Source organism: Bombus huntii, chromosome 13, assembly GCF_024542735.1.
Source record: "Bombus huntii isolate Logan2020A chromosome 13, iyBomHunt1.1, whole genome shotgun sequence".
NCBI lineage: Eukaryota > Metazoa > Arthropoda > Insecta > Hymenoptera > Apidae > Bombus > Bombus huntii.
Genome location: NC_066250.1, coordinates 2464751 through 2489403, shown reverse-complemented (window position 1 = coordinate 2489403; position 24653 = coordinate 2464751). Strand labels below are relative to the sequence as shown.

At 49.6% G+C, this 24653-nt stretch overlaps 1 protein-coding gene across 13 annotated transcripts in view; it reads right to left on the bottom strand.

Annotated features, from left to right (window-relative positions):
- Positions 1-240: 240 nt before the first annotated feature.
- LOC126872499 (uncharacterized) overlaps positions 241-24653 on the bottom strand; it is a 102623-nt gene continuing 78210 nt past the window's right edge. For 9 of the 13 annotated variants that reach the window (XM_050632547.1, XM_050632539.1, XM_050632546.1 and 6 more), the window contains one exon: positions 241-24653. In XM_050632547.1, the coding sequence (XP_050488504.1) occupies positions 3817-4785 (969 nt within the window). In that variant the 5' untranslated portion in view covers positions 4786-24653 and the 3' untranslated portion in view covers positions 241-3816. The other 4 variants (XM_050632542.1, XM_050632552.1, XM_050632541.1 and 1 more) reach the window with 3 other exon arrangements.

Sequence of the window (24653 nt, the reverse complement as noted above, 5' to 3'; positions counted from 1 at the left end):
TATCTTGTCTACCAAGCTCGTATCCCATTCCCGTGACGAGTTTCGATAATTCGATCAGAGGCGCGAAAGATGAAGCGGATTCATAAAAGCGTTGCGGAAGAGGGAGACTCGAGTCGAGTCGAGTCGAGTCGATTCAAATGGAGCGGAGCTCGGTTAAAAGCCACGCTAGAACTTTGTCCATTTCCATTCCAGTCCAGAGTATTCTAACCAACCGTCTTATCTCGACCAACACGACGAAATTTTGCGAGCGACTCCGTAGAATGGCACCGCGTCGAAGGATAAGCGCGCGCACGCATGCACCAGAGAAATCACGAATCTCAAAAAGATATAGGAAAAGATATTTAAAGATTTCGTTCTATCACTTTTCGAGTAAAATGATACCGCGCAAGTTGTTGCGAAACAACGACCGAATGTATTAAATTGATTTAAATGAAATGAAAACGATACGAAAAAGGAAATGATGGAACTTTAATTTTCTTCGGTTTCGCAATAGCAAACGAAACGTTTTAACGGAGAAGGACGAGCTGCTAGTTGGAAAACGGTGGAAAGTGGGAAAACGTAGCGAGATTATCCGCAATTTTTTGAAAGTTCGTCACGATACGCAAATGTCAGCGAGCGACCGAGCGACCAAGCGGATTCAATGGACCGGCGTGGTCAGCCCCGTTAAAATCGATGAATTACGAGACAACGCATTAGTGCAGTCCGCACGATACTAATCAGCGAAATTTCCGTGCGATAAATAAACGAATGAAAGCGCGTAACCAGATACGCGCGGTAATGTCGATGCGATGGAAACGGTGCCCCTCGTAAATCGACAGATTTTTCGGTAAAAAGGGAAAAACAAATAAATGAACAAAGAACGAAAATCAAAACCTCGAATGCATCGGCAACGATTGCACTGGGAAATGTATACGAGGCCGCGGCTTATTGGTGGTTTCGAGGTGAATTTGCTCGTAAATATGTATTCGTAATATTGATTCGACATAGACGCATAAAGATAGACTAAACGGGATTTAAGCGCGGAATTGTAATTTGTGTATATATTATGTTTGCGCGTCGATCGCGGCCGGAATATCGTCCGGCAGAATCATTTTTTAAATCTCACGGTCGTGTATAGGTTTCCGCTGATGTTGTACGCGATCGGTTGCCGTTTTCAGCCCGCGGAGACCCCGGTGCACCGGTAGCGATCGCGCGATACAACGCGCTCCTTCAAAATTCTTCGATTAATTAATTGGATTGCCTCGAAACTTGTCTATTAGAATACGTTTTACGAATTTCAATTGGAACGTTCGTCAAGGTGGATTAATGTGCACATTGCGTCGAGGTAAGATAGGATTTTATTCTGGTCAACCGAGCATCAACATCTCCAAATTCTGCCTCGAACTTCGTAGAAAAGAGACGACGCACTTGTCGTATGTCACGAGACACCTTTCAGATGTCTTTGATGCAATAACAAAGTAACGAGAACGTATTTTATATAACGGCAAGAAAATACAAACGGAAACGCCACGAAGAAGATAAATTCCGGGAATAAAAAAAAAATAAGCTACGATAATTATTCAACATCAACATCAACAGGATATCAACGTCGAACGATCTTCCTTCTTTCCTTTTTACGAGTAGAATTTATATCCTCGTAAAAGACCGTGACCATAGTGCTGTCAATGTAAATACACGATCAGAGGAGATTCGAGGATGGAGGAGAGAACTTTAAAAAATGGAAAAGATGAGGAATACGCGATTCGAGGGGACGACGGGTGGATGGTGACCCGCGAAGCGTGCCGGATTTTCGCGGGGTGTTTCAAGATGACGGAACGTATTCGAGCTTGCATTGTTACGCGATGGTGTCTCTGTCAGATTCTCGCGCTGTTCTTCCCGCGGCGATAGCTAGGCAGATACCTCGAATATCGCATAATACTTTTGTATAGGCTGGCTAGGGTAACGCGGCCATAACAGGCCGATGGAAACGAGCCGAGCGGAGATAATAGCAAAGAGATAAGAGCGCCGGGGCTCGTTACATTCGGCGTGCCAGCTATGCGACCTCATTGCCATTCTCTCTGGTGTGCTGTGGCGCGCGTTTCGATCCGTTTCTTCCTGTGACCGTCTTCGAAAACGTCGAAACATCGCCGGTGATGTTTGGTTTCAGACGAGCAGGAATTCGTAGCTATTGTCACGCTTACAGGAATATTTGTTTGTTACTATTATTATTATTATTACTATTGTTATTACTACTACTGTTAATTATTATAAACGGGGAAAAGCTTGCATCGGTGTAGAAAGATGTGAATCTGAAAATGATCAGTTGAAGTAGATATATTACGCACAAAGCTTACACGTAACGTATAACGTTACAGAAATTTACACAGACTGAAACGATAATTTCTCAAGACTAGAAATACGTAAGTAACATACTACAGATGAAGCGAGGCATCAAGCTGAACTAAACCGATAGTGTAGATTATTAAAAAATAGACGATAAGTGAGATGTAAGTTCAGGTGGTTGAAGGGTAGGAAACTTAAACTTGAAACTAGAGCGAACTTAAAATTGTGTCCTAATTATGGCAAGTTTTCGGGGTTGGCTCGTGTCTTTTATGAGAAACGAAGCGTAAAAATTTATGCTGGATTTTTTCCATTGAGTATTGTATTACTTTGACGATAAGGATTGCAAATGGAATCCAATACAACACGACAGTCGACGAACACGGCTGTTCTCCTCGCTGTTTCTTCTTCGAGCTTCTATCTCTTCGGATATTTCTTCTTTTTAGAATAAATTGTGCGCAAAAAGAGCAGAATACGTTAAATGGTAGTGGAACTATACAGACTACTAAATTATTTAGAAACTATCTATATATCAGCAGGGACAAGGATTACTTTTATTGGGAGCTCCTTTATTTGGTCAGAGTACGGCCGTTTCTACTACCACTCGACCATCAACGACTTTACGCGTTATCACGTTTATATGCGCAAGCAGTAACCGTGACTCGATGACTTTCGTGGAGAAAGATTTATAATAGGTACGAACGCCGAGACAAGACGAGACGAGACAAGATGAGACGAGACGAGATGGGATCGGACGAGGTCGGAAGATTGTCAAAGAAAGGACAAAAAGAAAAAGAGAAAAGAAAAGGAGTGATTGGAAGGAAGCAGTAGAAATAAAAGAAAACGGATACTCCTTTCGAATAGTCGGTCGAGGCTGGAGCGTTGCCGCCGCGACAAACGGATCGATCGTCGAGAATGATCGTTGAGAATGATCGTGCACGGACCATCTCCAATGTCCTCGATGACAATGAGCCGTTCTACGGTCACGATCGACTCCTTCGTCTCTTCTGTCCGGGTTCGCCAGTTTGGTATTGTTGCAAATTATTTTCAAGCCCGCGACGCGAGACGAAGAACGGGAGGGAAAACAGGGGGTGGGAAAGAGGACGAAGCGAAAGAGAAAGAAACGGTGTGAGCGCGAGAAAACCGGATAAAGAGACACGGTTGATCCGCGGTAACAAGATCAATCGCGCATACGTCGCGGATGGATTCGATAAAAGAGGGAAAATATTAACGACGTGCGCGCGCTCGTAACGGTACGGTGTGCGATGGAAAAGTTGGAAAAACTCGTCCGCGCGGACAACGCGCAGGATTATCGGACCTTCTGTCGTGAGATCGGACCGAGTGAGGGATTGCTTCGACAGAGCGATTACGGTGGTCGACGCGTTTCAATGGAAAAAAAGAGGGGAAAGAAAGAAAAAAAAATCAGCGATACCAAACAACGGGGTCGAGTCAACGTAGAGAGAGGGATCCGGTGGGGTCGCGTTTTTCCGGGGTGAACTAATAGACTCCCGCTCGCTCGTTCGCTCGCTCAACTCGGCGTACACCCCCCCTGCCCCCTCTCACCCTCCTTTCTAGTTCCTCTTTCGCCCTCCTTCTCCACCCCTTCCTCTCGCTTTCTCGCTCCCTCACCCTATTTCTCTCACGGGTTCCCTCGCTCGCTCGTGCGCTCAAATAAAAGTTTCCCGTGACCCACCGCCACGACACCTGTTGAACCACTGGCCAGAGCCGGCTCGTCGTCCGAAAATAAAAAAGACAAAAAAATTGGCAATTAGCGTATGAAGCCTGTCCATCAAGGTCAACTGGAAAAGATTTACGACGAGAGAGCGGCTGGAAGAAAGAGAGAGAAATAGGGAGCGGGAGAGAGAGAGAGAGAGAGAAAGAGAGAGAGAGAAGAGGAGAGGAAAAGCAAGGGTGCGAAAGGTAGGAAAAATCACGATCGGTGTTTCTTTTATACCGTGCGCGTCCATCGATATCGCGATCTGGTCTCGTTACCGCGAATACTCTCTGCTCTTTGCCGCTTCGACACCGATCGATCTGGAAAACGCTGGAAGACCTCGGCACACGAGAATCAACGGGTGTGGCCGTTGGAACTTTTCGTAGAGACACGAGGGTTTTCGTTCGTACGTTCGGGTGCACACTGGCGAGATAGAATTCGTCGAATCCGCGCTCTCGACCCTCGGCGGCGATTCGCCAAGAACAGTGGTCCAAATGGAAATTTACGAGCTGAATACCGGGATAAATCGTGCCCCGTATCGAGCAGCTTTTAGGGCAATAGGTCGTTGCGTTCCCGCAACCCGAAACCGTCGATGACCGGTCTCGTGTTTTGCGAGCGGACGCTATACGAGTTTTTCTTCGTGATAGTTGAAGATTCGAGAAACGAGAAAACGAAGAAACGGTTGGTCCGTGTTGCGAGTTTCCATCGAGTTTATCGAGCAAGGGAATCGGTGAAACTCGCGTCTCTCTCATCCCCCTGTTCCCGGTGTAGTTCGTAAGCGACTCGAGTCGTCGGAGGATCGAAGGCGAGTCACGGGGTTGGCGAGGGTGGTATGTTTATTGCTGGAAGCTATCTCTCCGAGCAAGGGTGGTTGCCGCGTCACACAGGACCATTTTCATAATTCGGCCGTTCGTATTCTCCGCAACCGTGCGGCCCGAATCGAACAACAGCTCGCCGCGAAGGCCGCGAGCTCGCTCTCTGGCTCTGCCTTCTCTCTTCGCCCGTTTCCCCTTCGCTGCTGATCCCAGTCTCTCCCCGGCCATTTGCTTTCTTTCGCTCGCGGCCCCTCCCCTCTTCGTCTGCCCCTTTTTCTTTCTGCTTCGTTCGTTTTCTTCGCGTCTCCCTTCGCGTTCTGCCTCGCGTTCGATCCCGATGCGACGTCGCAACACCTACGTACCGTACGCTCTCTCGTCTATCCCTCGCCTCGTTTTTCCACGACCGCCTCCTCCTTCCTTCGTGCCGCTTTCACGCACCTCCCCGTCCTCAGTTCGGCTCGGTGTCTCGGACGTCCCAGTCCCTCTGTCGTTTTTGCTCGCGAGCGCGCGCCACCGATCCAGACAGAGACAAAAGCAGGGGAAGCGAACGAGGCAAGAATGGGAAAGAGCGAGATAGAGACAAAAGGAGAGGAGCCGAGACCAGTATGGCGTCAGTGTCTCCGTTGATCTATTGCTCCCAGCACGGCGGATCGATGCGAGCCAATCAACCGACGCCGCCGGTTCTCCGTGTCTTTTCCGATGACCAACCGAGCCGATCTTTCTCTCGCCGGACTCAGCAGGTTCCTCGTCGAGTTCTTTACGCCCGGGGCGGCGCATCTTGCCTCCTCGATCCATAGATAGCCATAGGGCCCTTAACCGTTCTGCCGTGCTCAATGGTGTTTTAGTCGGTCACCGTTTCAAGTCCTTTAACGTATCGCTTCACGCTTTAGATTCGGTGCAGATGAACGACGCGCTATTATTACCGTTTCACGACCCACGCCTTTTCTCCCCTTCGTCGTCTCTGATATCGAAGCGCTAGAAGCAGGGTAGAGCGCGTCGCGTCGTACGTCGTAAGCAAACGTCATGCCGCCGAATCGTACGACGATGCTGAAAAATCGCAACGTCATCGCGTCGCGCCGTTGTTCGTCCGCACGCAGGTCTTACATCGAATTTAAGGGGCATCGACGGGAAATACGAAGCAACTCGTGTCTCGAGCGATTCGTAAGCCGGAATTCGCGTGGAAACGAAGGAAGGATATGGAGGAACCGCGGGGGACGGTAGCCGTGGAGACCGCGGAGAAAGATCCCGACGCTATATTAACCCTAATGGCTCGCAAGAACATAAAGCACATCCCGCGCGCTATACTAACTCGTTATTATTACCGCATAAATAACGCGATAATCCCGTCGCGGCGACGAAAGTACAAGGATTCGTGAGAAGTGGCCGCGGCGCAGCTTTCTGGCTTCCAGCGACACGCTCGCCCCCAGTACGCGTCAGAATTCGTCGTGGAAACGGTTCGTCGATAGCGGGCGAATTCGTGACAAGGTTGCAGAGTGCAACACTGGATACGTTTTAAAGCCACGCGACGTTTTTCCGACATTACCCGGGAGGGACGAAGATGGTCCCCTCCGTGACGTGTTTTCGCGCTCGGGGCAGGGGTGTAAAACAGGGTTTGTACCGGTACGAAGGTAAAGCAGTGGCCAACGGTAAGAACAAAGAGAGGAAACGTAGAACGGAGAAAGAGAGAGATATTCTACATCGAGGGATCCAGGAGGGCTTGCCTGGAGGCTCCAACTCGGTTGCTGGCAGGGCGCGCGTCAATAAGCGTCCATCAGCCGTAATGGCAGCGAGCGCCACCTCGGATGCATTTAGATGGCTGTTTAGCCCCGGTTGTCTCGATGTGGCCTGAAATTCTCTTCTCCGCAACCTCCTTCTTACCGTTACCCGAGACTCGAGCGTTTCTCAGTTCCGCGGAAGCCAACACCATCACCGCCCTCAACCCCCTATCTTGCTCTCCCCAACTTTCGTAGTTGCACCAAACGAGGCTACTCGCCCACCTTGGTAATTAGACGAGCCGGTTCGTTTTGCACAGTCTTTTAATTAATTTGTATACGATCTTCGTTGCGTATTCCTCTCTATCCACTTTCCTCCATCCCGTTCAACCTCTGTCCACTGGAATTCTCACCGAACATATCTCTTTCCGAGATAGTCGCCTTCCATCTGTCGGCCGATGATTCTCCGTAAATTCTCTCCACGTAAACGAACGATTTGCCTTTGGATACGTCGTTGAGACGTATACGCAACGCTATCGAGGATGGAGCATACGTAGCGTTGCAATAGCTCGTTCTTAGATGCGTGACAATTCCGCAGCTACGTGTGAATGCACAACAGCGTGACAAAGTATCTGCAAGGATCGATTTCTCACTTTCCGCAGTTGGAGTTTTAAAAGCGACGCGTAAAACAGTTTTAACCGATATTTGGATAAGCACGCACAAACGTATCTAATAGCTTCCGAACGACGAGCTCTTGGACAAAACTCGCTCGTGCATTAAGCGTCGCCCGCTCGCTCACAGGGCGCCGAAATTCGAGCGTGTTTCCACCGATCGAAGCGCGACAGACGCCATACCTTTTTTCACCCCGTCATATATCGCGTATATTCGATAATTCGAACGGATGTTTTTCCCGTTTGTGCGTCAACGTATGTATATCATCGCGGCCGATGGTAATCTGGACGCGTGGCGATCTGCACGACTGTTTGTTGGTGGCTGCGGGAGTTTCGCGGCGCGGAGGGGCGACGGGGGTCGCGACGTCGGGACGATCGAAACGGTCGTAAAGTAGAGGTCGCGTATCGTCGAAAAAGCTTCTCGAAAAACGAGAATTCGGTCGGTTCTCGGTGTACGTTCGGTCGCGATATATGCAAAAAAGCTCGGGCAAAGGGTGGGAGGATCGCCGCAGAGTTCGGGCTCGAGCCCGAGCTCGAGGATTAAGGACATTATTAACGGGCGTACCAGGGACCGACATACTTACGTCCGGCCGGAATGCCCCGCGATAAATACACCGGTGGCTACGAAACTGGACGAGAACGAAGAGGAAAGGGGAGCTGGCGTTTAAATAAAATCAGCATTTTATGTTACAAGGGCCGCTCTTGGATAGCGGCCGACCAGACCGTGGTACAACGCCGCTACGAACCGCAACGAGGATCGACCGATAGACCGATCGACCGATCGACCGATCGACCGACTCCTCTTCGATCGCATAGGCGTAGAAGCGTCTCAAGTGTCCATACCACGAAATCTTATTTCATATACGGAATAAAATACTAAAGCGTGAGAGATTGTCCATTCGCAATCAAAGTAATTGTTGCATATTTATTTTTTTTTTTTTTTTCAAATTTTTGACGAAGATTTTGTTTGGATTAATTTAATTTTGAGCTTTTTTTACTGTACTGATACATAGTAGAATAGCTGTCAAAAGCACGGGTCAAATTAGGTTGTGAACGATACTTGCGAACAGGTAAGTGTTTTTCTTAATAGCGTTATACGATTTTTCAGAAATTGCAGTGAAAATTTCATTACCGTTTGCGCGAAGACGACTAAGAATTGAGAGAGAGGATCGTTTCACCATTTTCTCCCTCCCGCCTTGTGTTCCTTCACAGCGACTATACTTCAGTCATCTGGCAACCCCAGTACGACCAGACAAAGAAACCAGCCAGAGTGGATCCAGCACTTTTTTCTAAGGTTCCCTGCTTATAAATCCGGCTGTCCGATGAATGTTCGTGACCACGACTACACTCCTATCGCGGCAAAATATTATCCACTTGCTACCAGGCGATTGGCTGACGAGGCTATTTTTCTACTTAAATTCTTAAATGGATTTGTCGACTGTCCACAGCTTCTTAACGTTATCAACTTCCATACAGCATCCTATTTCTCTAGGTCTTCTTATACCACTCTCTGTCCTTCTCCTGCACATTTGGCCACACAAATATTACAGCCCGTATACGCGAGTTAGGCCACACTTTATGCAATAGTATTAACTTTCTCCCCACCTTAACGGGAGAGAAAGAGAGAAACAAGAGATCTCAGGAAGAAGGTCTACGTAGTCTTAGGTAACTCGAGCGACGTGCGCTACGATAGTTTCAAGTTCAGCCTATTTGTACACGCGTTTCCCCTAGCATCTCACCCCGACACTTGTTTCTTTTGCTCCCATCGTATATCATATTCTTGTAAAAAAGAAAAGAAAAAATGGATCTTTAGCCGTACGAACGAATAAATGAAATAAAATCAAATTAAAATAAATTTTCCTCGAATCGACGAATACGACCAAACGTTGCACGTGGCGTTTTTCAACAGATTGTCAAAAAAGGCAGAATAAACTTTCATCGGTCCAGCGTGAAACGTATCGTCAACGGCAGAGGGTGCTCATACCAGTGGATATTCCGCTGCCTGTTCGTTGCCGAGGAGTTTGCTGTGTACAGCTTCGAGTAAATGTGACTCGTAATGTATGCCGTTGACGCGATGCCTCCCACCTCCTCCTTCTCATCCTCTATGCTCGACATTCGACGTTCGACGCCCTCCACGATACTAAACGAGCCGATGGGCCGCGATATCCCGCCGCCATCGCATCGGCGTGTCATCGAGACAGATTTACCTGTGCGTCACGATCGGATCGGACCGGATCGAAGCGTAGCAAGTGCAGCGAACACGATCGAATTCGTGCGGTTGTCGCAGGAACGCGATCGAGCCGCGAATTTGCGATTCCCGACGATTCGCCGCGTTCGCGAATCGATATGAAACGCCGGTTTCCCGGTCGCTGTTCCGCCAGGAATCGGCTGAATTTCAACCATCTTCGACCCATCCGCTACCAACAGTTCTCCACGCGACGCAAAGTATTCGTATTCGTAGGTGGAATTCACGTAATTGAACGTAGTGTTTCACGAAAGTACTTTGATATAAAATTTTCAAACGTAATGGACTTGTACGAGATAATGGGAACACCTTTGTATGTATCACGTGCATATTATACATACATACATACATCCATACATACACCGCTTTCCATGGGTATCCGGACACTTACGTAGTTGCGGATATCTCACGAATATCCCGCTTCAGTTTCGTTTATGGATTTGCGTATTGTCCTGTTTGCTAATATTTCGTTAACACGTAATACAAAGATAGGCAAACCAGAACGTACGTGTAGAGGTGAAATGAAGACGATATCAAGACGATAAGCAAAACGTTTCAGATGATTTTACCGCCTGTTTGTCTTTTTCTACGGCGCAATTTATTTAATACGTTCGTTTCTTGTAGAATCTGGTGTGGTCTAGAGCTTCGAGCGGATATCAAGCACTGAAGATTGACAAACATGAAAGCAGGCTTGGCCATAACTTAATAACAATAATAACTCGATCAGTATGAACAGTATCTTAATATTTGTCCAATTTCATTCGTTAATAGATATTACTTATATCGTCCAAGAGCAACGTTAAAATTGTAGAGCGACATATTAAGCTCGTGAAAGAAGCTAAATTCGCAAGATGTTTATGCGAAATCCGCGAATGCGTCGGTGTGCGAATACATACATACGGGGGTGTATATACGTATATGACGTATAAGAGGTGTTTGCATTATTTCGTCCAAGCCCAGTATGTGTAGCGTTTGGATATTTCATTAAGACTGTAATGAGACACGAGCCAATCTGAAAATGTATATAGAAGTATCACGAGATATCCGTTTCAAGCATATTCTTCGCAGAGACCATGCAATTTCCCGCGGCTCGTGTTGTACAAGTTTCACGAGAGGGATATAATGACAATTGTTATAAATAATATTCGTCCTTGTTGTTGACAGGTCAGGGGGTAGATGTTTTATCGTTCGACAAATAGGTCGACAGGTTTCGAGAAAGAATTTCGATCTTCAAGATCGGTCACGTTCTTTACGACCATCTTAAACAGACATGGGCAAAAGTTGACGATCTATCGAACGAAACAGAAGCTTTATCGACGTAGTAGCGTTTAAAATCTCCAAGATTTCGAGATCAATGGTCCATTGATATTTAAAAAGAAGAAACTGAAAACGAAAGGAAAGCTGAAAGCGTCTAGATAACGCGAAAAATGAACGTCGCGAGCTAATACTACCTCGCACTTAGCTTCTACGCGTATTTTTACATTTCTTTCAAACCTTATCCATACAATCGCTGCCGTAGCGTTACATTACGCTGCTAATGAAATCGCGAAACGTTCCTCCCTGTAACGCATATAATATATTCGTAAAAGGTTTCTAACAGCGTTCGAATGCTCTGGTGAGCCAGCGTATGCAACGGTATGGAAGGAATCGGCCCTTCTATTTCTCGAAGGCGATTTCAAGGTACGACAAAGGTGGACGGAACGTTTACCGTGCGGGCGCTGGAACGAGAAAGGGGATTCGTTTCGAGCGAAAGCGACGCGACAGCAGCCCAGTTCCTCCTTCTTCTCCCCGTCTTTTCGCCTCTCTGTTCAGCCGTTTCTGCTTTCGCCGGTAAAATTTTCATCCTCCAACCTCCCGATATCGGTACTTGAAATATACAGGCGTGCGCATAGTAGACCACGCCATAGCAACGAAATATTAGACAAGAGGTCCGCACGGCTGGGAAGGTATTGGATGGGCAGTACCGGGCTGGATACAACAAAGTTGTGGCTGCACCGATGATTTAGTCCCGGCCTTAATGGAGCTATAAATACTAGCTTTTCGATAGCGGAGGATGAGGATGCCATGGTTCGTCGTGTACGATGCTCGCCAGGATCGTGGCTCCGGATTTCGCGTCCGGCCAAGCTCCCTCTTCGTAGACCACTGCTCGTCTCCCCGGAAATCGCTCGAACGCTTCGACGGCCTATCTGTAGATCGCAATCTGCCCCCGCTAAGACGATCATCGTAATTCCGTACATTCACGCCTGTTCCAACGTCCATCGAGTTCGGTAGACAAATTTCTTAGCCGAAAACGTTGATTTTTCGCCGAGAGGGAAGAGAGATAGATAGATAGATAGAGAGATAGAGAGAGAGAGAGAGAGAAAGAGAGAGAGAGAGAGAGAGAGAGAGGCTAAAGGCGAGACGAGAACGAACGGTCTCTCCGGCTCTTCTATCGGGCTCTATTTAAACGTGCGTCAGCTCCGTGAATTATAGGACGGGCCACATGATTTGCGACGGACTCGCTGCGCCATTAATTACCGCGCAGCATCTTTCCTCGCCTGTAGTCTTCCGTGGTGCGAAGCGATGCGATTCGTACGTCCGACGCGCAACTCGCGTCTTCGATCTTTCGCTGGCGTAAAACTTAGACTTGACTGGCTGATCCGAACTTCGGGCAACTCGTACTTACAACGTTGGCTGACGCGTGCGACTTTGTTCCATCGTGACGAGATAGGACTACGGGCGATGAAGCGCGTTATATCACGAGTTACGATAGCGTTCTAAAGTGCGGTGAAATACTTCGTGTATCTAGGTTGGCGGGCTTTCGCGAGAACATTTCGCTTCTATTCGTCAAAAGCGAAGAAATTTCTTCGATGGTAATTTCCTCCGGTCTTGATCGTCGATAATGCGCGCGTATTACTATACTCGTGCAAGTTATTTTATCGGTTCTCGTATCGATATCCCCCCGCGATGACTCGTGTAACTCTACCGTAGGTTTGGTCTCGTGACTTTCTCGATTTTGGTATTGTTCCTCGCCACACCATTCGATATCGTATTAAGGACCAATGGTCTCGTAATGAACAACAAGTTTAACCGTTTTATGCAAAGTAGGAGATTAAATTTTGAGATATTGAAGCTTAAGTGACTCGTACTTTAACGTAGTGGATTTTTCGCCAAAAAACGCATCCGCTATAAACGCAAGCTAATAGGTCGCTGGTAAACAGATTCGCGTAAACTGCGATGCTGCCGGTGGCGTCGAATTCGATAAGAGGCCGTGTTCGAGCGCGGCGTACGATGAACCGCGAGGAGACACGGGACGTCCTTGATCGCGAGCTAAAGATCGCGAGGACACTTCATATTTTAAAGTCGAGGGATGTTTGTGCGCAGTTTAGATACGAGATTCGCCCATCGCGAGCAGATAACCCGCGTCCGCCTCGGATATATCTCGACAAAGTTAGACGCTACTTTGGTATCGGTCTTTATTGCTACCGGCGTCCTCGAAAACCTGTTTAGTCTTTCTGGCCGACGACTGGCGCGTAAACTATTTTGCAACACGATGGGAAAAAACTAGTCGGCGTTTGCTTTCGCGACAAACGCGCAACTCTTTTTATTCTTTTCGTTCGCGACTTTTTGCAAAAGCGCGTCTCCGAGCAATCGACGACGCGGCGAACGTCCAAACCCCGCGACCTCGGTCCACGCTACTTAACCAACAGCTCGCGCTAAACGTAAAACGCGAGTCGGTCTCGTGGGTGGACGTACGACCGAGGAATGCGTCCCAAGCACGAATCGTGCGCCGCGGTTCGCGTCCCACGAATTACACATCCATCTTGTTCACTCCGCAATTACGTCCGCTTGCCATTATATACAGTGGCGCACAAAGGTACTTAAACATTTAATTAAAATTTGTCCGAATACGAGAACGACAGCTGACACAGCCATTGTAATAAGAAGGAACGTAAAGTTGCGTTATTTAAATTGTAAATCGCGAGAGAAATGATTTCATATCGAAAAAAAAGTAAAAGTTCCTTCCTACGAATATTATGTCGCTACGAATTTCTTTCCAAAAGCCATTTGATTTTACCGATTTTGAGCTAATGTTTGTCGGTTTACCAACCAGTTGCTAGAAATTGATGCTGTCTCTCTGTTGCGGCAACTCTTCGTCGAGATACAAGTTCGCCGTAACTATAGCCTCGACGGAGACTCGGCTACGAGTTCGTTCGTTCTTATTTAGGAAACGCGGACAGACGAGTCTGTACTGTTCCAAAATCATAGACTCGTCCCAGCATCGCGTCGAACGAGGTGAAAGGAGTAAGAGAAAGAAGGAAACGCGAACAAGCGATCAAGCACGTTTTGTTTCCCAACGACGTATGGGAGAAGGAGCATGTTCGTCGGTACTTGGACGACCTCGATCAACGATCAATCGTGAAACAGCCGCGATTATTTCACGTCAGTTTAATTAGCACGCGGCGCCGGTACGCCCGATAAAACTCAACGGAGTGAAGCAGCTAGCCTGCTATCTCACGGGAATCTGATTTATGGCAAGTGACCATCGCGCGCACACTATTCCAACGCTTAGTATACGTAGCTGCGTACGTAGCTATACGCGCGACCATAGATCGCGTACGAGCGTATTCGCAGACTCGCGTAGACGCGTAGATTCCCGAACGGTAGTCCATAGTCGCGGGCACGGGGAACAGAGTCCACAGGGTGCCGTAAGTGTAACACACGGGAGCTAGATTTCCTGCACACCGCTCCGCTCGTTTACCGGGATATGCAGAGCGGTCAGACACAGGGATAGGCGATCAAACGCGATGGACGAGACGTGAAAATTCCAACTGAAGAGAAATCTTTGTCTCGGGGGACGCTGGTCGAGGACGTCTAAGGTTCGCAGTCTTTCAGACCAGCAAATGTTGCGAAATTTGGAAGAAATTTCATCCAAACTTCATCCAACTTTCCTTATGAAACGCGATTTTTAGAAGTTACAAGTAATTGCGTTAGATCGGGGTACGTACGATCTTTATTTTGCGTAATCGTTACGAGCGATTGAAATTTTTCATTTCGTTACAATTTTTACGTGGTTTGTTATATGAATTCTAAATTATCTTCTTTTTATCTTATATCGATATCAAATTTGTTCTTGATCTTCCGATAATGCAAGTTTTACATGTCGACTAAGAGCAATTCGTATTATACGTTGTTATTAGTTCGTTTCGTTCTTGGGCTGCTTAACGACGACGAATTACGATATACTTAAATTCCCAGCTCGAAAGTTATATCTTACGAAGAAATCTAAATCCATCTGGATAAAGAATCGTATCGTTGGTCAGACAACGAGGTAAATCAGCCAACACGCTACTTCGATATTCCGTTGCTTCGAATCGTTGGAGGTACCCGAGTCTGTCGTTTCTCCGTAAAAATTCGTTTGAATTTCGTTTTTCATAGCTCTCGACCGGTCACCTTGACACCGTCCGCGCCATCTGTTGGCTCGAGAAGCAACTATAAGAGTCCTTCGCAATCGTTCGAGAGTGGAAATGGCATTCGCCGCTGGCGCGCGGTATACGATTTTCACGAGCGAGAGAATGCAGCCTGGCGACGAAGGGATCTCGATTAGAATCTCGATCATCGTTACAGTTTTCGTTCCACCGTCTGCAACGAAAAATAACGCGATTCCGAATCTTATCCGAAGATCTTTCTGGACGCTTTTGGACGCTCGATGCCACGTTAGTGGCGCATATTACTTTCGTACGGGACGCATTCGCGTCGACAAAGTTCTATTACCACGCGCGCATCGTTCCACAGACTTTGCGCGAAATAAGGTCCTCCGATCACCACCCACTTGTTGCCCGTACATTTTTCTTTTGCATTTATAGCGGCCCATTCTCGAGATCCAAAAAGCTCGTTCGGATTACTCGAGTAACGCCAAGTCAAGCGACTGGAATTGACGAAAACCGAGACCACCGGTACCGTTATGAATCCGTCATTTAGTTCGCTCGAAATACGCTTCTCGGTCTCCACACTTTCTTCTTGTTAGATCCAGTTTAAGGCGGATGCGCGTTTCGACGAACTGCCGATTGAATCATCCGGGGACCAAAATGCGTACGCTCGTAAGAATTCGAATCGAGTTGGTCGGAATGATATTTGGCGAGAACAAGCATCCACGGTAACCATAGCCTTGCCGGACGTTTAAATTCAAGCAACTTGATCGATCCGATAGAGGCTAGGGCCGACTAACGTTGAAATTTTCGAATGCTCGCGTCGGCATGGAACGAGAAATCTTACGTGGCTATCAACGCACACGGGTTCACCATCTGTGCCTTTCTCGCTGACTGAGACGTCAACCTCCCACCCTTCGAGATCTGGTCGCGTAACCTCTCTACCTACCATAGCCGTCTTACCGACGACGTTGAAGGAAAGAGAAGAAGAAGAAGAAGAAGAAGAAGAAGAAGAAGAAGAAGAAGAAGAAAGGCGATTTGTTGGGAAGGACCGCGGCCCACATCGAGCGAATCGCGTCGCTCTCTACGATCAACGCCACGGTGCCGTCGAACGTACGAATCGCGAGACCACCCGACACGATCGAGGGCCTTGTATATTCGGGGCGAGCGAGAGGAAGCCACGTCGACGACGGAGAATAGAACAAAGACAAAGCGAATCGGAGGAAATGGAGAAGGAGGAGGGAAGAGAAGGCGCGAGAGGAAGAAACTTGGGTCGAACCGCGATCGCGCCAACACCGGTGAATCGCGGATATAATAAAGATGGCGATATAGGAGTCATAATGTAGTGGTATACTTAAGATGCACCGATGCACCAACGAACATTCCGATGGCCCCGCGAGATGGGAGAGCGGAAAGGCCGAGAGTGAGAAACGACGAAGGGAGAAAAAGAAAGATGGGACAAGGGGGAGGAGGAGAGGAGAGGAGAGACAGGTAAGAAGCGAAAAGGACGGTGGAGAGATGGAAAGGCATCGTCGTCCTCGTCAGCCTCTCGCTCACGCTCGAGGCTCCGAGACAAGCTCTTACTAATGGAGGAAATAAATTTCGGATTAAATCGTAGCCCGGCTACTTTATAAGGCTGCTTGCTCTTGGCCGATGGCGAGTCGAGGTGCGTGTGTGACGCCATGGACCCCTCCTGACATCCATGGATGGTCCACCATGCCCGTCGAACGACCACCCGCCCCTTCTCTATCTCCTTCCGCTCCTTCTGCTTCTGCTCCCGTCCAGAACCTTTCCTTCCTACCTTTCTTCCTTCCTTCCTTCCTTCCTTCCTTCCTTTCTTGCTTCCTCTCTTACTTCGCGTTCTTCTGCTTCTCGACATCCTAGTGGACTATATAGCGCGACTATGTACGTACACAGCTATGACTAACGTATTTAACGAATCCAACGTATCCGATCGTACGTACGAGACGCGAATCGTCGTTGAGGTGGCGATTACGTGTTTCCCGCGGAATACGGTATCGGCCAGCTGGACAAAGAAACCGCGAAGAAGTCGAACGAGACAGGGGCAACGGTGGGTGGTGGCGGAGGAGGCAATCGGAGAAAACGACGGTGCCGATGGACAGACTGTTACATAGACGGTTCGGGGAGGGGGTGGAGTGGAGCGGGTAGTGGGGCAGGATGGCAGGGGGCAGGAGGGACCACGCTGCGCTGTCCTCCATAAATCTATCAGTCGCGGTTGTATAAATACGACTCAATGAGGCGGCCGTGAATCACCCTGACGTGCTTCATAAGTCCCGGGAGTTTATTAAACCGGCGGGCATTTCTCATGTCGGGGGATAAGATCAATACGGCCGCGCGCGGCCACGGTTGCCCCTAACCTCCGTCTCCTATCCACCTCCTCCTTCCACTTCTCGTGCCCTCGTCCACCATACCACCCCATCCCATGTCTGCCGCCCCCTCGGACACTCTGGCCTTTCGCCGACCACGATGCCTCGCACCACGCGTTGCTCGTCCACCTTCTCCAACAGTCCGAATAATCGCGCGAAACAGGGGACGCGATTCCATTTGACTCGGACGAACCGCCACCGCCTAGTATCGTCTCCTCGTGTCGATCCTCTTCGAACGACAGGAGATTCGAATCTGATTCGCTTTCACGGCTCCTTCCGAACTGCTTCGGACCGTGTCGCGTGTGTACGCGCGACGATCGTGCTACGATAAACGGTAGACGCGTGAGCGCGTCGCAAACTCGATTACCGCTCGATCCTGGAAAAGATCAACGCGCGACGGCCTTGCGTCGTCCGTAGACGGACACTTCACGACGCGCTGGCGCGTTCCACGAGAAGCGTTGGTATGGTGGCTGAGTTCGAAAAGAGGATGAGGAGTAGATGGAGGTTGAATGTTTCTTCTAGGAGCCCGCCGCGCGATTTATGGAGCGAAGTGACGGGAGGTGTTTATTGTGCAGCATCTGTTACGTTACTCTGGCTCTGCAGTCTCCCTCCATCCACCCTCCTTTACCCTCTACCCCACTTGCTCTAGCTCCTTCTCTTTCCCTCTCCCCTCTGCCTCTCGGACCTTCTCTTTCGCGTGTGTTCTCGTTTCATCTTTCCACGAATCTCTTCGCCCTCTCTTTTCCCCTGCCACTCGTTCGTTCCACGAGCTCGCAGGTTTGCGCCAGCCCGCCATCATACATACAACAGACGCCCTCGATTTATAGTTTTGAATTAGATGGAAGTAAAGGAAAGGTCGCTGGTTGCTGTAGCGTAAATTTCAGACCCTTGAAATATCTCGTTTCCTCTCTCTCTCTCTCTCTTTCTCTCTCACCCTCCCTGTCCGTCTCCCTATCCTTTGCTTTTTCGCGTTAATTTATCGCTCTCGAACCGGGAACGAGAGAGAGAGAGAGAGAATAGATCGAACGCGCGCGAAAAATGGATAATCGAGGGTAACGGAGAGTCGCGGCGACGATTCTGGAGACGTAACCGGGCGAAATTGAAAGGACAAGGACATACATCGGGGGATGAAGGGCGATGGAAAGGGGACAGGCAAGGCCCTGCCACGGAGAGAGACACGTCACTCACTCGCTTCGTGTCACTTACACAAACAGACGTACATCACGGGCAAACCGGCAGGCGGGCAGGCGGGCAAGCAAGCAAGCAAGCAAGCAAGCAAGCAAGCAAGCAGCCAGGCAACCAGGCAGGCATGCAGCTAGCTACGTGTTCCCTTTTATGTTCCCACACACGCGCTCGCATAAACCTGTCAGTCTCGTGTCACGTGCAGCGCAGTCATTCACTGTCGCCGGCAGCGTACCGGCACTCACGACACAGTCCTGTTGCCGGTGACTGAGAGAAACCCCTTGCCGTGCTCAGGACGTACGAATAAGAGCGTGGAAAAGACGGACGAACGCGTTTAGCCGATGGCTAAAGTTTCGAACGACGTGGCCGAGAATAGAACGCCAGGAGACGCAGAGACGCGGTCGCGGTCGTCGAAACCGACGATTCGTCTCCATTGCTTCGCGTTCTCGAAGAAAAGAGTTTCCCGTGGTGGGCGAGATCGTCGGGCCGGAAGGGCGGAACAAGTGGGGAGACTGATAATTTCGCCACGCGAGTCGGATCGTGGATTATACGTATATCAAGCACGTCCGCGGACGAGAAGAGCAGAGCCCCGGAGGTTTTACGAGATATGAAAATGAGGACGGCCGTAATAAAAGTGATGTAGGGGGCTCCTCAGAGTCGTTCCTGAAGGCGCCACGAGTCACTCGTCAGGTTTATGCGGAGACGTCCATCATCCCCTTGACGTGCTTCATTGCCTCCTGGGCAAACTCCGCCGTTCCGGTTCTACGGTTTACCGCATTCGTCACTCCCTTCTTCTTCTTCTTCTTCTTCTTCTTCTTCGTCTTCTTCTACTTCTTCTCCTTTTCACCTCTTTCGTTCTCTTCTTCTTTTTCCAACCACCCTTCCCTCCGTCACCCTTCTCCTCTTCGACCGCTTTTGCCCCTTGCGGCTCGTACGTATCTCGCGAGAAGAACGCGCGTCCCTCCTTCCGCCGCCAACGTCTCCTGGCGGCGACCCTACTTCCGCGCTCCTTTCCAATTTCTCTTCGCGCACCATTCTCCGAGCTATATAGATTCGACTGTAAGAGACGGTCAACGTCGCGCCCTCGAAAGTTCGCCGATGTCGTCCACCACCCTCGTCCTAGCCCGATGGAGAATCCCTCGTGATCTACGATCCGATTTCGATTCGATATATCGTTCGGTCTTATCTGGAGCCGGAACCTTCTTTACGCTCCAGCCTCGGCCACTCTTCGAGCCGCGAGATATCTCACTTTTTTTCTCTCGTGTCCCACCCCCTCCCCCGCATCCCTCGTCTTCCTCTTCCCGGCGACCCAATCTCCAGACCAAAAATTAATCGTCGCGAGTGTACGCTGCGCCAGAGCCGCTAGCGCGTACCGATCGCGATAAGAAGCTGGGAACGCGTCACTTCCGGCACTGCGGAGGTTCCTGGATACTTTTTTCCAGTTTTTCCCCGAGTTGCTGTTCACGCGCGTCTCACCCTTCTCTCGTCAACCCTCTGTTGCTCACGGAACGCGCGCGTACCGGCGACTCTTCGACTTCTCCGCCCCGCAGAACAGGGGAAAGTGAAATATCCCCGTGTAAGACACGATCCTCTTTGTAAACGGGTTGGAGGGCCGCCGGAACGCGTCCAAGCGAGAAGGGAATAACAAATGCGCGAGGGCCGAACGAAGAAAGATGCTGGAGGAAGAGCAGCGTGCGGAGGGCCGAGAGGCAACCGAGAGGCAACCGAGAGGAGAACTGTGAACCGAGAAGGGTGAAGGGAGAAGGGATCGTGGGCGCAGATAAATCGGCTTTGCCGCCGTAAGAGGCAGCTCGCGTGAACGTGTCTCCATTAAGGCAGCCAGAACTCTCGCTGACGTAGACGAGAGGCCGCTCTTGCGGTCTTCCTCCTCTGTCTTTATTCCCTTTCTTTCTTCTTTCTTATTTGCCGTTCTCCGCGCGCCGTCTTCCCCATTCTCCTGCTCCTCCGACTACTAACGACATCCAGCTCCTAAAACAAAAGAATGAACAGGTCAGGGGTGACAAGTTGGAAACTTCCCTCCCTAGGAAATCGCGGGAAACGTTGCGACCAAACGAAAGTAAAATCTTCGATTATTATCTATCACGGTTTATCGTACCAGATGCCGAACGACATATTTTCGGCGGTACGAAATTTTTCCGCTTACGCCAAAGTACCTACTACCATGACGATATCGACGAAATTCAACGTACTTGAAATTAATCGATTAGTATGCCAACGTCATAATATAATACAATCGTGCGTACACACCTTTTGTAGGAACTGTATATTCTTTAAAGTTCACTCGTGGATTCCACGTTCCATTACCAAACTTGTTACTCGAATGAACGAAACTTTATTAAGACTGACAACGTAATTCTAACTTGTAATCTTTTTATAGCGAGTTACTGTCTTTTTTTTTTTTTTTTTTTTTTGTTATAAATTACTGCAAATAACAGGCTAGAATAGTTACTTTTCTTCCCTCTTTGTTTATCTTCGACATACTGAAATTTATTAGCGAATTTTTAACTATCGTGGCCATTCGAGAAGCTGAGCTACGAAATTTCGACTCTGACCTACCGTGCACCGGCGGGATCGATGTATCCGATCTGCAAACCAACACTGACCCACCCTTCGTCGTGGAACGTGGCGGTACATACGAGCCACGAGTCTCGCGCGGTTTCTTTCGTTCGTGCGAACGATCGTTCGCATTTTACGTGTGTGAAACGAGAGAAGAGCCGTCGTGGAAAAAGCAATCTTGCCGAATTGGCGAACAACGGTATCGCCGCGAAAGCCGACTCGATTCCTTCTCGCTCGTATCTTTCCTGTTACCGTTCGAGTGCGACGAGGAGAGCCACGCGAATGAAGGGGATGAAGAGGAAGAAAGCGAAACTCGCATTTGTAAATACGGCACGTTCTGCTTTTAAACCTATCTGCATGACACGCAGGCAGGCCTGCACTTTCGAGTTACGATCTCCCGCGCACGGAGTTTCGATAAATGCTAAACGCGAACACGTGAGCTTGCTCGTCGAGGCACACTTTATTGCCGAGCGTCGAGAGTCGAGTGTCGAGCAGCGAACGAAGCAGCTCCCCCTTGCAAACAACCAACACTACCGCACCTTCGTCATCACCGGCGGCTACACGTGCGCGCACTACCTTATAAACCCGGTGTTCGTATACGTGTCGACGATGCAACCGCAACCGTATTCTCCGCGTCGTACCACGCGACAACCAACGAGCCACCTAGAGCAACGAGAATTTTTCGTTTTGGCCGATACACCTGCCTCGGTCGCGCACCCTTAATCGCCCTCCGATTCGCGAGGTGAATTCCACCTTATCATTTCCCTAACATCTACTTTTCATCCTTTCGAGTCGAAATGAAAGGAGTAAACAAGAAGAAGAAACGACAGCTCGTGTAAAAAGCAAAGAGAAAACGTGCAGAGACACGTAACCGTAAAAGACGAGTCTTGCTCGTCCGTTCGATCTACTCCTATGGCGAACCGATCACGACGTTCCAGCGAATCCACGACCGTTTCTTTATCGGATAGCAGTAAAATCGTATTCCAAACCGAGCGTAAAGCCGGTGGACATCGTCGACTGGAGGAACACGAAAGAAGAGAGCGTGGATGCGAATGCGAATGCGAATACGAATACGAATACGAATACGAATGCAAACTGAGGGCGGCAGGGATGATCGGAGGTCGTGTGCGTGTGTGTACGTGCACGTACGTACTTGGTAAAGGGAGTAGTATCGGGCACAAGGATAGGAAGAAGAAGGTAGGAGGGCGAGATATAGGAATGCCGGAGAAAGGTGGGAAAAGTGGTGCAAGAGTGGCGCGAGAGCCGAAAGGGTGAAAGGGTGCAGGACAGTTGTTCGGTTTGCAAGACACGTCGCAGGGTTGACCCAGCCTCTTCTCGATCCCCCACTGGTCAGCTTTCTCGTCGTGTATCCGGCTCTTTCTCCCCGTGTGCTCTGTTGCGGCGACCCCTCAGGGCTGCCCGTTACTTTAGCATCAACAACAATCTCCACCGGCGAGCGCCGTTATTCCGTTAGTGTCTTAGTGGCAACGGAACCGCCGGCACCAACACAACGATAAACGGGGATGCCGATGGTGTGTCGGTTTCGAGCGGATATTCCGCTTCTCCGTCTTGCCGTCTCTCTTCTTCGGTGCTGTGGCGTTCGCCTCGCGTTTCTACGCCTCTTGCTCGCTCTCGTTTCCACACCGAGCTCGCTCGCTCGCTCGCTCGTTCGCTCGGAATACTGTTTCGCGCGCGAGCGCACTCGTCTCCTTTCCACCGATGTTCCCTCCTGCTCGCGACCATGGTCCACTCTCCGGCCAGTAATTAAACAGCCACGCGGCAGGCAAATTGAATCAGTCGAAGAGACAAGGGAGCGTCGACGCAGAGGTGACGGCCAACCAGCCGCAACTATGGTGTCTATAGTGAAGGGGCTATCGTGGCGCGTTCGCGTACCTCCGAACCTAAAGCAGTCGAACGAGGAGGGAAATGCAGGGATCGCGGAAGGAGGGCTGTGAACTCGCCCTCGTACCGGCCATCTGGACGTTTACAAGCCCGAACTAGCCACCCACCCGCCACCACCCGACCAAGGGAGTTCGAACCGTAGTCCACCGCCCATCGCATCCTGCCATCGTCTTTCTGCTTGCCTTGCCTCGCCTCGCCTCGCCTCGCCTCGCCACACACTTTGCCTCGCCTGACAACCTTGCATTAACTCCCCGTCCCCTTTAAGTGCCAAGTTTACCCCAAGATTGCATAATGCTTCGCCCGCTCGACTGCGTATGGACGAGTATGCCGCGTTACACTTACTATCCCTTGTCCTTGTTCCCTTCTTTCTCTATCTCTTCTCCTCCTTCCTTCTGTCTCTCGTACAACGCCCACACCCTACGCGTTTACAGCCTTTCGGTTCTCGTCGAGCTTTCTGGTTCTGCCACACGAACGAATCTTCGATTTCTTCTATACGAACATACAAGTACACGCGAGAGTTCGTATCGCACCTTCTCTTCTGCGACGTCCAACGAGAAAAAAGAGAAGAGGCTGAAACGTAGCTGGTTAATCTTGCTGGAAGACTTAGAAGCGGTTGGCTATTCTTTCGAGTTCATCGAAGGTACCCTTCGTTACGGGCTCGGCGGTCTAATGAAAATATAACGGTTTCTATGCCGCGCGGGCGGAGTTTGTCTGGTAGACTTCTGGCGCATCAACCTGACACATAAACTCTTATTATGCTATACGTTAGCAGCCGGGGGCGCTAATGGAGCCACAAGTCAGCCAGGTATCGTGGCGAGCACCTTACCGTTGCACCCGTCTACTTATTTTATATTTAAGCGTCGTAAAGAAGGAACTACTTACAAGACGAAAGGGATATTTAATAATTGATATCGTCCGCTCGTGCGGCAAATGATGACGCGTAAACGTTTGACGAGCATGCGATTCGACGCAGCTCCAGCGAAACAACGAGCGAGGTAAAAAAATTCGGCCAATCGGCAGACACGAAGAGCGCGAACGCGAAGCCGTTGAACGAAACCGGCACCGGAACAGCAAGCGCAAACGCGAAGTCGGCCGACTGGACGGAGAAGCGGCGCGCAGAAATATCACGTCGCGTTACGGAAGAATACATCGGAGATTAGCGCGCGGCGCGACTATCGTCGAGCACCGCACGGAATCGATAATCGCGAGCGAAAACGTATCCATAAATTCCGCGACGCGGCCCGTGTACGCCTGTATGAAAATTACAAAGCTATTAATTACGACCGCGATAAATTAAGCAGCCGTGGGGCCATTATAGAGCGCGAGCCCCGGTGAATTGTTGGTAAACTTGGTCCAAGTACGCAACATGGGCGTTGGTGGTACTCTCGGCCCAACGCGGCTCACCAGGCATATAATAATGGTTGGTTAGAATGCTAATATATGTCCGGACGGGGGTGGCACCGGGGGACCTTGCATCATCGGAGGACCCAACTGGGCACTCGCCCGTTCCTGGCCGGACACCGTATAATCTACACCCCGAGACGTTATTACTCCCCGAGACACTAAAATCCCTCCGATGGTAACACCGTCCCGCCAACCGATATACCGCCATCGTTGCTACTACCGTCACTGCATCGGCTTCAGCCTTTCCACCACCATCCACGATCTTTCCGCTCTTCTTCGCGTCCAGATCCTCCGATCGTGCCACTGCTCATTGACTT